This window comes from Octodon degus, unplaced genomic scaffold, assembly GCF_000260255.1.
Source record: "Octodon degus isolate 3935 unplaced genomic scaffold, OctDeg1.0 scaffold00034, whole genome shotgun sequence".
NCBI lineage: Eukaryota > Metazoa > Chordata > Mammalia > Rodentia > Octodontidae > Octodon > Octodon degus.
This window is the reverse complement of record NW_004524610.1, coordinates 2,028,112-2,045,586: the sequence shown is the minus strand read 5'-3', so window position 1 is coordinate 2,045,586 and position 17,475 is coordinate 2,028,112. Positions and strand designations below refer to the sequence as shown.

The window sequence follows — 17,475 nt, the reverse complement described above, 5'->3', positions numbered from 1 at the left end:
ATCATATTATGTAGGGACTTTAAGTTCAACATATCAATATGTGATGAAAAATACCTGTTCCTTATTATGCCTAAAATGTAAAATATTTAAATAGTACATTATACTGGTAAAGGAGGCTGTGGGGGAGATGGAAGGCCAGAGCATCCGCTTGGCAAAGCCTCTTTCCAGGATACCTCGCAGGCCCACAGCTGACCACGAGCACTTTGCTGATTCCTCAGTCGGGAGGCTGGTGGGCCCATGCAGTTCTTTTTGGCCAGGTAGGCTTGTCTGTCCCCTTTCCTTCTCTCTCTTGTCATACAACTTTCTTATTTTTGAATGTTTTAATGACATAATTTAAAAGTTTGTGCTAAAATAGAAATGTGCTGAACAAATTACAGTATAAAAACAGTTGTGTGAAGCTTCATATTTGAAATGTGTCCTAGCCAGTATTATGCATGCAGAAAAAGTGTCAGGCCAGGGACAGGGGGTGTAGCTCAGGGGCACATATACCTGCCTGGCAAGTGCAAGGTCCTGAGAGAAAGAAAAAATCCAAATGAAAGAATTATCCTCAAGTTGCAAATGCATATGGTGTATTCAGTTCTTCTCTCTTCTTCAAAACCATGCAGGTAATATATGCTTTGAACACTAAAAATGACGAGCATGAATCTGCAATTCAAGCCCTCAAAGATGCACATGAGGAAGAAATCCAACAAATACTGTCCGAAACAAGAGAGAAAATACTGCAGTATAAAAGCAGAGTCACAGAGGAGCTTGACCTCAAGAGAAAGATCCAAGTTCTAGAAGCCTCCTTGGAAGACCACGTGAAAATGAAGCAGCAGGCTTTGACGGAGTTTGAAGCCTACAAGCACAGGGTCGAGGACACGCAGCTCTGTGCAGAAGCCCAGCACGTCCAGCGCATAGTGACCATGTCCAGAGAGGTTGAGGAGATCAGAAGGAAATTTGAAGAAAGGTTACGGGCCTTTGCGCAACTCCAGGTGCAGTTCGAGACGGACAAACGGCTGGCCCTGGACGATCTGCGCGCCGCTCACCGCCGGGAGATGCAGGAGCTGCTGAAATCGCAGCAGGATCACAGTGCCTCCATGAGCAAAGGGCAGGAGAAGGCGGAGGAGCTGCACAGGAGGGAGGTGGAGGCCTTAAACCGAAGCCTGGAGGAGCTCAGGCTTGAGAAGAGAAAGCTGGTGGAGGAGTACGAAGGCAAGCTGAATAAAGCACAGTGCTTTTATGAGCGTGAGCTGGACACTTTGAAAAGGTCACAGCTTTTCACAGCAGAAAGCCTGCAGGCCAGCAAAGAAAAGGAAGCTGATCTTCGAAAAGAATTTCAGGGACAGGAAGCAATTTTACGGAAAACCATAGGAAAATTAAAGACAGAGTTGCAGAGGGTGCAGGACGAAGCCAGCAGCCTTCTTGACAAATGCCAGAGGCTTCAGACAGCACTTGCCACAGCAGAGAACAACGCTCAGGTGGGTCGGGAGGAGGGGCAGGGGTTTCCTCTGCTCCGCCTTGGGGATCCCGGCTGGCTTAGGGTCGCTTTTTAGGGTTCTGGCCTCTTACCATCCCCACCACCCATTTGCCTTCTTCTGTGCAAGAAAAAGCAGGGCCAGCCAAATAGCTCAGCAGAATACAAAGTGTCTACAGGCAGGCACAGGGGCCGGAGTTCAATCCCTGGGCCTGCCATGCTGCCTCCCCCCGGGCCTGCTGAGATGGCGACTGAGACTGGGCATGATGGTGTGCCCCTGTAATCCCAGCTCTTGGGAGGCTGTGAACAGGCATATCACTCTGATCTAGTAATGAGACCCTGAATGCCCTGTAGACCCTTCCCTAAAATACAAAAAAAAAAAAAAAAGAAAGAAAGAAAGAAAAAAAATCAGTGAAGGGTAATTTTTATTACCCTGTACCTATTAGCAGAATTTCAGATATCAAGGGCCTAAAAGTCATTCCAGAAGAAAGGATTTTATTTGAATAACACACTGATATTTTCTGTAAGTGGTTTGAGGGATTTAAAATATTTTGCTTAGGGCTTAATCATGATTTTTCCTTCAATTCATAGTGGGCTGCCCATTAGACATGTTTAGACATTGAGCAAAAGTGATTGCTTTTTATACAGAATTTAATAAAGGCATGGCACAAGTCTGAGAAAAACTAAAAGCCTTTGCAAGTTTTGTTTTAAATATCTGTGTGGTGTTAGAGTAGGAAAGGAAGAAAAGTTTCCTGATGAGCTCTGGCGGCCTGTGAGGACACTGTCCAGTGTCGCAGTACTTGGCCAATACCAGGTTAGTTACAATTAAGTAGGGCGTCTCGTAAGACGCCGCTGGTGCTTGTAACTTGCATCACGTAGCTTGCTGTCATTCTTGCATTGTGATAGTGGCTGCTTAATCTTTCCCAGGTACTTCAGAAACAGCTTGATGATGCCAAAGAGGGAGAAGCGGCCTTACTAAGCAAGCACAAGCAAGTGGAAAGTGAGCACACTCGCAACAGCAAGCCTCAGCCCCAGTTCTTGAAGCTGTCTGTCTGTCTGTCTGTCTGTCTGTCTGTCTGTCTGTATTGTATGGTATAATGTCCAGCTGAGACCAACAGTTTCTTGTCCACCCAAGACAAATTTAAATGCTTAAAAATTTCTTCTGATCTAAAATTTCTCTCCTTTTTTCTTTCTTTCTCTTTTTCAGATAGGGCTTAACTATGCAGTTGAGGCTGGCCTCAAGATCATAGCAGTCCTCCTGCTTTCGCATCCCATGCCATGGCTAATTTTAATTTTTTTCTGTTATTTAAAAAATTTTTGGACAGTAGCCACGCATGGTGGTGCAAACCTGTAATCCCACCACTTAGACGGCCGGGGCAGGAGGATCAGGAGTTCCAGGCCAGCCTCAGCTGCATATCAGGTTCAACTCCCATTTCCCCATAAATCACTTGAATATAAATATGTTGAAGAACTAGAATATCTTACTAATTAACCAGAAGAAGCAAATGATGACTTGTTTTTTTCTAGGAATATATTTTCATAAAAAGTTAAGAATTAGATAAAACATCAATGAATCAGTAAAAGAATAATGAAAGGGTTCAGGGGTGTTGCCCTTCAGAAGGCAGCCTCTGAGGGTATTTCCGCTGGCTGGGCAGGGGAGCCCTGCAGGGGGCTAAAGCCTGTTCCGAGCCTTAGTTCTGAGGTGGCCGGTGCCCTTGCACGGTCCTCCCAGGGAAGGGGCTGCCCCTGAGGGGCCGCTCTGGACTCGGATCCCCTCTGAGGGCCTGGTGCACCTGCTCACGTGGGGATTGTTCTCAGTCTGGTGGGCTTGCTGGGGAGGGCTGCGCTCCTTCCGCAGAGCTGGACCTTCAGCTCTCAGGGCACGGCCTGGAGGGGTGGCCCCGCCCCAGAGTTCTGACCTGAGTCTCAGGGCGCTGGAGCCTGCTGGAGCCCTGGTCCTGAGAGGCTCTCTGCCCGCCCACCCCTCAACCCCACTCTCGTTTCCCTCCACCTTCCCCACCCGTTCCTGCGCCGTTTCTTTCCTCTCTCAAAGCCTTGCTGTCCTTACCTGTTCCCATTCTGCATCAAATTTGGTTTCATCTGAACTGCTGGATACCACCTTCGTTTGCTGCATACAGAAATTTTTCTCTCTGCTAAGATTAAAACTGAGAAAATTACTCCTTTTTGCTGTGACGCATCAGCCAGCGCCTTCCCTTAGTCGGTCTCTTGTGTTCCTCACAGAGGACTTTGTATACCACCAAGGAGTTGCTGCTACTTCAATTTGTCTCTTAAAATGCTTGAAAATAAAAAAAGCAGAATGTTCTAGCAATGTTAGCAATGTATATATGGACTTAGTAATTGGAAAAGTAGTAGTCCCGTGGAATATTTACATCTTATACAGTGAAATGAAATAAAAATGTGTGCATAGAGGCCACTTGGGTGTGACTGAGGTGTGACGTACCGTATGTTGTTGAACTGTTTGATGTCCTGGTGCTGCCGATTCAGCAATGAAAGGGTTTTCTTTGCTCGCTAGGTCTTATCGGAATCCTTCAAGCAACTCAAATGACCCAGGAAGTTACAATTAAAGACTTAGAATCAGAAAAATCAAGGGCCCATGAGAGACTGTCTCAGCTTGAAGAGGAGAGAGCTTTCTTGCAGAGCAGAACGCAGAGTCTGGATGAAGAGCAGAAGCTGCAGACTCTGCAGCTGGAGAAGGTGGGCAGCAGTATGGCCGCCCGGGAAGGGGAGGGAGTGCCACTTGCCTCGCTGTCGCAGACGGGAGCGCTTGGCGAGTGCGCTCGCTCCACGCTCCTCAGTGACACCTCCATAGTGACACCTCGGCCCCAGCCCTGGAGGGCGCCAGTCTAGATGATGTCGTGGTGGGCGTGCTCACATGTGGGGAAAGACCATAACATGGAAGCAGAAGGAACCTCAGCGTGCTCCAGAGTGCTGGCTGGCGGCTCTCCCCTCCCTGGACACCCACGCCTGGGTTGCGGGGTCCCACTGCTCCAGGCCCGCATTCCCTGCTGTTCTCCTCGCACCTTCCTGGCCCCAGCGCCTTGTTTGAACATTTCCCTCCTCAGCAGTTCCATTGGCACTGAGCATGCAGGGCTTCATCTGCTCCCCGTTGCTGTCCCCTCCGGTCCCATGCTGTAGTGGTTCTTCCTGGATCAGTGTCCGCGTCAGAGCCGGCGTTCCACTGGACGTGACACTGGCCAGTCGGCATGCTCAGCGCCTCCTTCTCTCACTTGTCATTTCAGCCCGTACCAGGAATCCCTCTTGGTTCTGTTTCCCTAGCTCCCTTCCCTGTTCCTGAGCCCATAGTCTGTGCGCACTCTCGTTCCATGCCCCTCTCTGTAGCACGCACAGGCCTGCCGCTGCTCGCTGGGGCTACGGCTTTCGCATCCTAGCTGTGCTCGCAGCCTGTGGCCAGCCCACTGGCCTCACACACTGTTTTAAAAAATATGTAACTCCAGTTGCAGTAACTGAGGACTGCAGTCCTTAGTGTCTCACAGGGGCACCCCCGCACCCACCCTGTGCCCTGTGGCCCTGTGAACCCCCCACGTCCCTGAACTTGGCCACTGAGCTACTTAGCTTCTTCCACCTTTCATGAAGCTAGGCCAGAGTCCAGCTCTTGGTGGCAGGCCTCGTTTGGCATGTCCTCGCCTTTGGCTGTCTTGTGGGCTTATCATGAAAACCAAATGGGAGAATGGCGGTCAGCAGGTCAGCAGCTGGGGTGTTTTCCCAGGCTCCCCTGGCACCCACCTACAGACACCTTTCCCGCCCACCTGGTTAGTCCCTTCCTGTGCTCTCAGACACAGGGACCTCTTTTTTGGAACTTCTAAGGCTACACTGCCACAGACGCTTGAAAGGCACATAGCGGGCACCCAGAGTCGCATCGCATGGTACCTCTTGGGTGAGGACTGGAGGCCATGTGGCGCCCTGCTCCCTTGCGCAGGCGATCCCGCCTCTGTAATCTGCAGATACGCTTGCTTACATTTGGTTTTCACCTAACAGTGGTCCGCTTCTAGATCTAAAACATTGTATTTTGGATCTGCCTCTGCTTTGTTGAAGCAGGCACTTAAAGAACTGAGCTAAGGGGCAGGGAGATGGCTCAGTGGAATAAGCACTTCCCTGGCAAGCACAAGGACCTGAGTTCAATTCCTGGTTCTGCCAAAAAGAACTGAGCTAAGGGGCAGGCCCTCTGCCTCTGCTTTGGAGAAGATCAGTGGTGCGTTTTTACGCTTCTAAGTCTAGGTCACGCTTGCTTGCACGTTTTCATGATGTTCAGATCCTAGGCATGCTCGTGAGGAAATAATTGATTGTTGTTTTAATTCAAGAAAGTAAACGAAGCAAAGAGAGCTCAGCAAGAACATTATGAAGTGGAGCTTCAAGCCCTGCAGAACAGATTGGAAGGGGAGGTGACCCGGCTCACGGAAGCCCACTCTCGGGCCCTGGAGGAACTGGCCGGGAAGCACCGTGCGGCGGTGGAGGCTGTGCACAGCGGTGCGGCCCGAGACACAGAAGCTCTGCGAGTGGTGAGTGAGCCTGGGCTGCGGCAGGGCCGCACAGTGGAGGCAGCGTTGCCTGCCGCAGCTCCTGTCCCGTAGCCATGGTGGAAGCCGTGGCCAGCTGCCTGTGCACGGGCCCTGACTTGGGTGTGGTGTGCAGGGGCAGCTGTGAGTCAGCCAGTGGCCCACTGCTCAGGAAGCTTCAGCCAGGTGACGCAGCTGTTAGTTCTCTTCCCCAGGAGGGCTTCACGTGGACTCTGCAGCAAGTGCCACGAGGCAGCCTCAGGCCTCCTGGCCGCAGCCCGAGATCCCCTCAGCCAGCTTCTACATGTGAGGGGAAGTGCAGGGCCTCGAAGACGCTGGAAATAGACGGCAGTTGCTGCTGTCTCCTACCCCAGGGCCAGTGCTTCCCAAGCGGGCCACACACATGCCTTCTCCCTAGTATAGCCAGGACTGCCCATCTGGCCACAAGGCCGTCTTCCCCAGGACAAGGTGTGCTGGGGCGTGTGCAGCTTGCACAACTTGCAGGGGCATCAGCAAGGCCGCTGCTGTGTGTCTGGCTCCCTGGCTGGCACCCCTGGCTTGGGACCCCTGCACGTGCACTTTGTGCTGACCACTCGTACCTGAAGACCGATGTATTCTGCGGTGGCCACATAGGCTTAATAAACCTGCAGACCTCCACAGTTCACACAGGGCCACCAGCCTGACAAGTGAGGAGACAGCATGTGACAGATCTTTCTCAGGTTCCTTCCCTTTGTGACACAGCTAGTTGGGAAACATGTAAGACCTAAACTTAACAAAAATCCCAGTGAGCCTCTGTCCGAAGGGCCAGTTTGTTGGGAACTCAGTGCGAGTATTCCCAGAAGGGCGCAGCGTCTCACTGTCCTGGGGCCCTGCTCTTGCTCTGGGGCACCCTAAGACAGAGGCAGTGTGTCCAGGGTCACAGATGAGGCCACGAGAGCCACTGCAGCTCTGTCACTGCTCTCCTGGCTGCCTTTTGTTGTCGCTGTTTTTATTTGTGCAGCACCCATTTACTGTGGCCTTGTTTATCCTGGGACTTTCGAGGTGCGGGTGCCCTGCTTTTAGCCTTCCTTGTTCTCTAGGGCAAGTCCCAGGGTGAAGCTCAAGGTGGCTTTCTCCCATCAGTATCGTTTCTGCCTCATTATTCTGAATCATCCCTTCACACCACTGCACTTTAATTTTTAAGCCACCTAAGAACCTCTTAGCCCACACACATCTCTGAAGATCTCTTCCCAGAGCACAGAGGCCTAGCTGCCTTGGCTTCCTGTGTGTGAGCGTGTGCAGATCTCTCTGGCAGGACCCTGGCCTTGGACCAGGAGCACAAAGCTGCTGCTGCACCCTGGCTCCCTAGCGCAGGCCTGACGAGTAGACCTCCAAGCGCCTTCCCTGAGGCCCCCACTGAGCTGGACCTCACACTGCCCCCTGCCAGGCAGGGCTCCTGCCTTAGGGAATGTCCTTCAGCTGCTGGATATCCAGGGTGACAAGCTGTCTCACTCCCTCTGCATCCCAACTGTTAAGCAGGATGCTAACGAACAGTAAGTGGTCTGCAGTAAACACTGACCTTACTGGTCATGCAGTTCACTTGTCTTTCATTTTTAGGCATTTTTCTGCTACACCTGAATTCTAGAATTCTGAATTTTATTTTTTATGTAAATACAGAATTTTTAGTTCAATAAAATTAGAATGTTTTCCTTATATTTACCTTTTGTTTATCTTGCCAAATTATCTACATTCCACTTTTCTGTACAATGGTGCTTTGATTGATAAACTTAATTGGTTGCATGAGTTTGGGGAAGACTGCTGCATCTGTGTGTGTGTGTGAAGATGGCTGTGGCCGAGTTGGTAACGTGATGTGGAGTTCGTGAACAGAAGCAAAGTTGTCCAGAACTCTTGTGCTTGAGAACCAGATTCTTTGCGACAGAAGCACGCATGAGCGGAGGCTTGCTGTACGGCGCCTCAGCCGTGGCATGGCCTGGACCAGCCTGTGTTCACGCTGCTTGAAGGCAGTTGTGCGATAGCTCCACCGCCTGAGTGCTGCGTCGTCACTCTTGGCCCCGGCACCATGCAGGGTGAGGGCAGAGTGCACACCACAGCACCAGGGAATGGGTGGGATAAAGTCTGCAACCCTGTTAATGTTTTAAAATTCTTTTTTCTGAGGAACTGGAAGAGCAGCATAAAAAGGAGAAGCTGGCCCTGGAAGAGGATAAGAATCAGCTTCAGCGGGAGCTGGAAGACCAGAAGGAGGCGCTGGAAGCCAAGCTGAGCACGGCCACTCAGGAGGCAAGCGCTGTTCCCGCCTCTCGCCTGCGAGCCGCGGTTGGTCCAGGGCTTCTCCCGTGGCACTGCCGCGGTCATGGGAGACACTCTGATTGATGTGATGTTTCTCGTAACACTTTGGTTCTATCCCAGAAGGTAAAATATACACTGAAATCATTAATCCAAGATGTTTTTGTGGGGACAACAAAACAGAAAATATCACCTTGTTGGAAAGAAAGCAGAGATGGTATCTTTGCTCTTTCGTAAAATATTAGTGTTGTCTTTTGTACACTTTGCCTCTCCCCCCGCTTTTTTTTTTTTTTTAACAGGTTCTCACTACAGAGTGCAAGCTGACCTTGAATTCCATTATGTAGCCCCGGCTAGCCTTCCCTCCCAAGGGCTGGGTTTATAGGCATGTGCCCCGCACCTGGGTCATCTCCTTTTTAAAGAAGAAATAGTTCTAGATAGTGCCATATAAAATAAATTTTAAATTCTAATGAAAATATTTAGCATGGAAAAGAAAATCTTAAGAATATTGTAGCACAAAACTTTGTGAGCGAAGTACACACAACAGCTGTGTCATTTTCGGACGGTGTTGCCGGTGTTGCCGGTGTTGCCGGGGTGCCTTCCCGCCGGCCCGTCAAGGCTGGGTGCTAGGTGAGCCCCTGCTTCTGCTCTCTTCCCCGCCTTTGGTCTTTGCTCCTGCTCGTCCTTCCCGCAGCTGTTGGGCATCCTCCTCAGGCTGGGTTCTTGGCTTGGCGCTTCCTGTCTCGTCGGCTTTTCCTGCCTCTGAGCCCTGTGTCCTCACCACTGCTCCTGTCTAGGGAAACCGGCGCAGACGCCAGTGCTTTTGTACACTTCCCAGGAGGGGCAGGGACTGAGCTGCCCCTGCCCCGGCCCAGCCTGTCTGGGCTGCCCGGGAAGTTCCCGGGGCTTCAGATGTGCCTGCCACGCACAGACCACCGTCCTGCGTGGCCATCTGTGCTTCCTGTGTGGGTCCCTCAGGGAGTCTCTAGTGACACTGCTGAAGCGTCCCTCCAGCCAGCCCGGCCTGCTGCATTGTCCTGGGGAGAGCGTGCCTGGAGGCCACCTTTTCAGTTACATGTCAGCACCCTGCCAGTGTGCTGGCGCTGTGGAGATGGGCTCCCCTGGAGGCTGCCTGCCGCCGTGCCTTGGGCTAGGGACAGCTCTCCTCTGGTTGTCTTTGCTAACCAGAGGTCGACCTCCAGAGGTCGTACGCTCTCTGCCCTGCCTTCCCTTCTAATGCCGGCCAGTGTGTCAGCGTGCTGCTCTGGCGTTCTGCTTGTGCACGCCTGCTCCGTTCAGGGGAATCTTTTTATTTCCACACTTCAAAAAGTTATGAAGAGATGTGAAGCTTTTCGTATCTGTTAGGAAACTTTTTTCCTTTGATTTGTTCATGTGCTGCCTTATATTAGTCAGTTTCTTGATGCTGAGTCAGCCCTGAGCAGGTTCTGGCTGTGTGTGCCATCTTCTTCGTGTTTTGGGTGCAGCCCGCTCGTGTCCGCTGCGTCTGTGGAACCTGCAGCGGAGTGAGCTTGCCTAGTCCTTTTCCGTCTTCACTCTTTCCCAACCTGCTGTGCAGGTAAAGGTCACATCAGCCTCGCGCAGTGAGGCAGGACACACACTCTCTTCTGCTCCCAGAAGACTCGTGTGAGTTTGAAAATCATTTTTATCTCAGCGCCACTGTTAGAAATTGTGTGGGCCAGGCCTGGTGGCGCAAGCCCATAATCCCAGACCTCGGAGCCTGAGTGGGGCAGGAGAACCGCAGAGGCTCCTGTTTGGTGCGGCTCACCGGATGAAGTTTTCCCTGGGGAATGGATAAATTACCAGGGTGTAAATATTTTTGTTAATTTTTTTAAACAATATTTTCATTGCTTCTGCCATTAAGAAAGAAAGAAAGAAAGAAAGAAAGAAAGAAAGAAAGAAAGAAAGAAAGAAAGAAAGAAAAAAGGGGCCGGGGAGATGGCTCAGTAGAATAAGCGCTTCCCTGGCAAGCGCAAGGGCCTGAGTTCAGTCCCCAGTTCCACCAAAAAAGAAAAGAAGAGAAAAAGACAGTATGTTCTTTCCCTCTAGTTCTTCCATCTAAATGAAATTGCTAGGTCAGAGGGTATGAATGGATTTTGAAACCTTTACTGCTTATTACTGGATCTGTCTCCAGAAAAATTGGAACTGGATGCTGGTGACATCAGAGGTGTTTGCGTATTTTCTTATGAAACATCTCTTGACTTTCATGTGGCACCTTCTAAGTAGGGGAACACCGTTAGCAAGATGTCAAGAAACTCATAGTCCGTGGTGGCTGTTAGGGTTCAGTGCTAAATGTCTTTGAGGAGTTCAGAAGAAGGGGTGATTTTCTGACCATAGGGTTCATAAAAGTTCTGAAGACTACGGAACAGTGTGTCAGGAAATGATACCGTGTGACACAGGAATTCAGAAATGTGATGTGGGGGATCATCCTTGAAAGATGGGTGTCAGGTTATCTGCTGTAGACATGGCAGAAGTTACTGTGGGTTTGAGGACTAGCGTAAGTGCAGGCATTTTAGTAAACAAAGTCCATGTCTCGGTGAAGGGCACAGAGCTCTGGCTCACTACCTGGGATCTCTGTTCCTCAGCATGACCTCCAGTTTCAGGCTGGCTGATTGCTTAGGCTGTGTAGTTGTATCCTTAGCTCTCCCTGTTCCATGCCAGGAGTGTGCATCCCTCCTCATCTCTAGATAACTGCCACGTGCTCTGTGGAGACAGTTGACCTTGATGAGAGCTGCGGCACCTGGCCATTGCATACTCTGGGACTGGGCAGGATATGCAACAGGAAGGATGTGGAAGCCAGGTGGGAGGGGCTCCTGTGCTGTCACAGAGCTGGAGACTTGGTCTCCTTGACACCATCACATGATCTTCTTAGAAAATGACTGTCTTACACTAGGAAAATTATTAGTTAGACGGATGGCATAAGATGCTAGCACATTAGTCCAGGCAAGAAATTACTGGCATTCTGATTTGGAAGTAAAACTGCGAATGAAGAAGACTATTTCAAGATAAAAAATGTGCAGGACTTTATGTGGGGAAGGGTAGGAAATGACTGTGGTATATAGCCCAGGGATTTGGACAGATAACGAAGCACCTATTGAGCAGTAGGAATTACAAGTAGAGGATACACGAGAAGGGCAAGACCTTGAGTTGTTTGGCTATGGGGTCTCCTCAGACATGCAGGCTGCCGGCAGTAGTGAGAGTGAGCTGCAGAGGGTGCGTGGCTGTACAGCAGGAGGCCCTGAGGACCCTTCCAGTTTCAGTAGAGAAGGCAGAAGCGGGGTTTAGTGGGTTTCGTCTGAGCAGTGGTGTATGGCGCTGCTCCTTGGAGGCTGTGTGTGAACCAATGGGTTGAACAGGGAATTTGGATCCCCTCTCCACCCTCAGTGTCAAAAAGCTGTGCCAATGGTTGAAGTACAGTATGAAATCATGTATGGATGCAATAAAATATGAAAATACAAATTGCATGCCTTGGAGCAAAGATAGCCTTTTGAAAATGACACCAAAATCTTGATTAAAAACAGAGTATTTGTATAGTCACAGCTTATACAGATCAAAACATGCCATAAGCAAAATTAAACCGAGGAAAACAGCTGGGGCGATGGAGTTAGCGCTTGATAAATTTGATGACCAACAAAGAATTCCTGTCTCTGATGCTGTAAGAATGTTTTCAGAACAGTAAGAAAAGACACTCCAGTTTGTTTGCATAGGCTGGAGAAGAACATGAAAAGACAGTGCCAGCCTCACTGTCACTTGAGAACTGGGAGTGCCAGTCCAGCCTTGACTGAGCACTCGTGTGTGTTTAATCCACCTCTTCCAGCACTCTGAAGAGTATAGACATTGAGAGCAACATAAACTTCCACCAAACTGTGTTCCACGAACCTTCTCTGCCTGCAAGCAAAGAATCTCTTTCTCACCTGTGTAGATGCCTCCTGCTTCTGAGTGTCAGGTTTGCCGTGCCCAGGGCGAGGCCTGCCCGAGCTCAGAGCTGCTCTGCTACAGCACCAGGTCAACAGATTGACAGCACTGGGGCCCACGCAGAGGTCAGTTTTAAAGGGGCTGGGGAGATGGCTCAGCAGAATAAGTGCTTCCCTGGCAAGCGCAAGGGCCTGAGTTCAATCCCCGGTTCTGCAAACAAAAAAAAGACCTATTTTTGGAGGCCGGGGAGATGGCTCAGTAGGATAAGCGCTTGACTGGCAAACGCAAGGATCTGAGTTCAATCCCCAGTTCCGCCAAAAATAAATAAATAAATAAATAAGATCAATTTTATTTCTCTTTTGCCATGGCATGTGACGTTTGTGAGCCTTTTGCGGTACTGAGCTCATTCCTCTGTATTCCTCTGTAATTCCACTAAGTATTGAGTGACTGAGGTATTCAGCCCTGTGCTGGGCACAGCGGGCATGAGGAGAGCCCAGGAGCGAGTACTGACGCCCCAGCAGGTTCCCCAAGGTGCAGATGTGGCTGGGAAGGCTTAGACGAATGCCAGGCCTGTGGAGCCCGGGCAGCGGCAGGGGTCCAGGCCCCGGCCACAGCTCATCCTTTAAATCTGGCTCTCCAAGTCTCAGCTGCAAAGCCAGAATCTGAGTCTGGGAGGGGAGTTTCTGGCTGAGTTTTGGCCACAGTGCTCTGCTCCTCTGCGAGTGCGTGACCCCAGCAGGGAGCCTTGGGGAGAGGCGGATGTTAGCCAGGTGAGGGGGAGGGGATGCCTGTGCTGGGGGAGGTGGGTGCCTGCCTGGGGCGCCCGCCCTGTGAGGTGCTGCCAGGGTGGGCCTCCGGGTGGACTTCCAGGTGTTCCTGCTTCCCCCGTGCCTGCTGGCGCCCTGAAGGAACGCTGATCTGAGCGCCCATTTCTAGGACAGGCACAGGACTCCATCTCAACCTGGCTGGCACATGTGGCGGACGCTAGAATCAGCGCGCTGGGTTTGGAGCTGACTTAGCCATGCTGGAGCTAAGTTTCTTTTTTCTCCTTTAGTCGGATTTTTTTCTTTGTGTTCACACATTCCTTGAGATGCAGGTGCTATTGGAAAAAGATCGCCCTCCGTGGTGACCTCCAGGTGGGACCTGAGGCCTTTGGCGGCCGGCCTCCGCTGAGATAGACCTCGCCGAGTCACCCAGTCCCCAGGCCGGGCCCACGTGTGATCTTCCTGCCTGAGCCCCAGGAGGGCTGGGATTACGGGTGCCACCTATGGGCTCGTGGCAGCTCCTTTGGAGTCCCGAGAGCGCTGTGCAGAGAGCAGTCTAATCCACGTCTGCTCCTAGGTCATTCTGGTGGCCCACAGCCCGAGGCGTTGGTTCACACCTCTGCCGAGACCACACGGGGGCCTCCAAGGAGGGGGTTCAGCACCCAAATGCCGAAAGGAAGTTTTGATATTCGCAGACAATAGACGTTTTCTACACATTCTGTTTTTATTACATTTCAAAAAATTATGTTTGTCACTAACTTGCTTTTTATTTTTTTATTGTGTTGTGCAGAAATTGAAAGATTTTGCCCATTTAAATTAGTCTGTCGTGAATTAGATTTTTAGTTTTTTTAATATACTCCCCAATTCTCTATGTGGTAATTAGAATACTGTTTTTTGGTTTTGTTTTGTTTTGTTTTTGGCAGAACTGGGGATTGAACTCAGGCCCTTGTGCTTGTCAGGCAAGTGCTTTTTCTACTGAGCTAGAATACTGGTTTTTTTTACACTTTTTTTCATGTATACGTACAACTCACAGTCTTCTGAAAAATTTCTGGATTGTAGAAGAATATTTTTTCTAGTTAAGTATGGTTCTTCTTCTCTTATTGATACTTGGTATCTTTTCTGGTAAAGTATTTTTTCTTGCATATCCAGTACTGTATAGTCCGGTAACTCCTGTCTTACAGTGGCAAACCCTGGACTTGAAGTAAGATTCAGTGCTCCTGCAGCTGCTGTCCCCACAGGCGTTCATTCACGGCTTGGTACACGTTGGCAGGACAGATGAATGCAAATAGTAGGGCAGCTAGGACTGAGGAAATAGACAAAGGCCATTAGAATAGGGACGGGTGCAATTTTAAAGTATCAGAAGTGAATGCTGTGTGTGAATATGCCAGTAATTTTTAAATTGGGAAAACAGGTGTCTTTCTATAAAATTTTTCAGTTTTATAGTGACTCAAAGTATTTGAACAGCCCAACCAAACCAATTACAACCCCACAAGAAAGTAATCTGACATGTATTTTAGAGAGGCACTAGACCTAGAGGATTTAATGAGTGACATTTATAATACTATTAAGAAACAGGTAATCAGGGCCAGTGAGATAGCCCAGCGGACTAAGCTCAGGAGCCAGGGTTCGATTCCTGGCACCACCTGCCTGCTGACCCCGTCTCCAGGCCACTGAGCTGCCGTGGAGTGCGAGCATGGGCGTGCTTGCCTCTAATCCCAGCACTAGGGAGGATGAAGACAGGACCACTATAAGTCCGTGCTGCCTAGTGAGACCCTGCACAAAAATAAATAAAAAAAATAAATAGAGACAGGTAATCATTTTGCTGTGAAAACAAAAGCACAGAAAAAAGAAACAAAACAGGAAGCTATTCAAATCATTTAGTATCCACTAGAGACATTAGATGGATATATAACCAATCCCATAATTTTTCAGCACACATACTGGTATGTACATGTATGAGATTTTTCATGGTTTTCTTTGTAATGTCTGTATTTATAAGGAGAAATACTGGGTATTATTTCAAGTTATCAATCTTTGTAAAATTTTTACAAGCATGGTGTTTTTAAAAAATGAAATACGTAGTAGTATTTTCATATATAATTTGAAGTATTTTATTTGTGGATTTCTGTTCTTATAATTAGGAAGTAAGCACACTGCTAATCAATAGATTGTTCTTTTGCTCCTAATTTTCAGACTCTATTAAACTCTCTAAAGACTTCATGAGAGAGATTTTATTTGGAAACAGAAATCACAGCTGCTGCTACAGGGTACATTTAACAGCTTGTCCATATGTGTTAGTTTATATGTATTACTTCTGTAAATAGCAGAACTGGACTGGAGTGAAATGTAAATTATGCAGTTTTAAAGAGTGGTTTAAAATATTGTCATCTGAATTTTGTCAATCTTTATCCTGCTTCAATTCCTTTTTTCAGAGATCTTTTATGATAGAACCAGGAATTCTCTTTAAACTAAGAACTTGAGAGATGTAGGCTTTTTCTCCACATTGTTCCCTGCCCAAAAGGGAAAACCATACAAATGGAGGTCTTTTCACAAAACAACAGATGAAGAAGGTTGTGACTATTTGGGAGTGTCTTCCCAACACTTCAGGAAAGAATCCAGCTAGGACTGCAGGTTTCACTCCAGTCAGCTGTCCCTCCTGGGCATCTTTCCGAAAGAACTGAAGTCATCATACCACAACGATGTATGTGCACCCATGTTTATAGCAGCACCATTTGTCCTTGCTAAAACTAGGAAACAACCCAAATGTCCATCAACTGAGGAATGGATAAAAAAAGATATGGTATTTCTACACAACGGAGTATTATTCAGGTATAAAAAATATAAATTCAAAGCTTTTATAGGTAAATGGTATAACTAGAGACCATACTGGTAAGTGAAATAAGTCAGACCCACATGTGCAAAGTTGTATTGTCTCACAAATGTGAGAACCTGAGAGGGTAAATAAAATCTGAAAAGTACAATAAATACTGTCAAAGGGAAAGAAGCTGTTCAGTAGGAAGGAAAGACTGGGATGAGGAAAAGCACAAAAGAAAGAAGGGAGAAGATATATTCATGTGTGTCTGCAGAAGAGCTTGGGGAATTGTACTGCTGGTTTCTGCTCTTGTGAAAGGAACAGTTAATGCTTAAATTTTTTTCATTTTTACTTAATTTTTCTTTTTAACTTCTTATAACTGTTTTTAACCAATTTTGCAGGTTTATATCTGGTAACCTAAAAACTAATTTGAAGATAACATGCAATACGGCAACCATTGTTGGATTGCTATTACTTTGTTTAATGGAATTTTGTACAATTTCTAATATTTTTGTTTTGTTTTTTACAATTTAAATTTTAAAAAATAGAAAAGAATCTGGTGAAACGAGGCGACTAAGCAAGCCGGGTGAAGTGCGGGGCTGACCACCTGCCTGGCCGGCCTGTGTCCGCTGAGTGGGTGGGTGTTCTGCTCCGTTGCAGGTCAGCCGCCTCCAGGACCTGGTGCGGAAGAGCGAGCAGGGCCTGGGCTCGGCCGAGGGCCTCATCGCCAGTCTCCAGGACTCCCAGGAGAGGCTGCAGAGCGAGCTGGAAGCCACCAAAGAGAGGCTCAGGGAGACCCGGGAGGCGCTGTCCAGTGTGGAGGTGATTGCGGCTTGCGTTCATGCCGCCCCAGCAAGAGAAGGCACAGTGGGTCACTTGGCTGCAAGCTTCCTAAGCACCACGTTTGTACTACAGCGTGTTCATGTTTGAGGCCTCTCGGACAAGGTATACGTACACAGCAGGAGTGTGTTCTCCCCGGTTGGGAGCTGGAGGCCTAAAGTGAGGTGCTGCCAGGGCCGTCTGCCCTCCTGCAGTCCCTGCAGCGTCCTCCCGTCCCTTCGCTGTGGCTCGGTAGGACGAGGTGAGGACGCCAAGTCTAGGAGGAGACCTGTTGGGCTGTATAAGCGGTGTGCAGATGTGTCCTTCACTTTGAGAAAGGAGGGGACCGTCCCTCCCAAGCCAGCCCCTCGATGGGCAGGCTGCAGGCGGGCTCTGCTTCCCGCCCCATGGCCCAGCAGGTCTGCGGCCCGACTGCACAGACCACCCCACCTGCTTGCCGAGAACGGCAGGCCAGGGTTTCCCCATCTGCGTAGGAGCAGCGCTGGTCAGCAGCCTGTGCGCCTCGCAACGAAGGGCAGGAGCAGTACAATGCCTAGCAGCAGAGCAAGATTCACTGTGCTGTGCCTTCATTGGTATTTCTGTCTCAGGACTGGTGATGGTCCAGGAGCATGGAATCAAGGGACTTTAGTGAACACAGCTTGTCTGCTTGCCTGTGTAATTCCAGTCATTTTATCTCAGGCATCATTTGTGCGTACATTGTATTAGAATTGCTACATTTTGATTTTCAAATGTGTGACAGAGTAAACCGGACCTCATTTTCTTTTTTTTCTCTTCCCCATAATTTTATTGAGAAACAAATGGCAATGAGACAGTTTCAAACCATATTGGTAGGACAGTTTCAGTAATTAACACATT

The 17,475-nt window shown here is 49.0% G+C and overlaps 1 protein-coding gene across 6 annotated transcripts in view; it reads left to right on the top strand.

The window, feature by feature from the left end:
* Positions 1 to 608: 608 nt before the first annotated feature.
* Fam184a (family with sequence similarity 184 member A) overlaps positions 609 to 17,475 on the top strand; it is a 67,688-nt gene continuing 50,821 nt past the window's right edge. For 5 of the 6 annotated variants that reach the window (XM_023714240.1, XM_023714242.1, XM_023714239.1 and 2 more), the window contains exons 1-6: positions 732 to 1,460; positions 2,384 to 2,456; positions 3,990 to 4,171; positions 5,797 to 5,994; positions 8,146 to 8,268; positions 16,441 to 16,602. In XM_023714240.1, coding sequence (XP_023570008.1) covers positions 807 to 1,460; positions 2,384 to 2,456; positions 3,990 to 4,171; positions 5,797 to 5,994; positions 8,146 to 8,268; positions 16,441 to 16,602 — 1,392 coding nt within the window. In that variant the 5' untranslated portion in view covers positions 732 to 806. Of the gene's footprint in view, positions 1,461 to 2,383; positions 2,457 to 3,989; positions 4,172 to 5,796; positions 5,995 to 8,145; positions 8,269 to 16,440; positions 16,603 to 17,475 lie in introns of all 6 variants that reach the window. The other variant, XM_023714244.1, reaches the window with a different exon arrangement.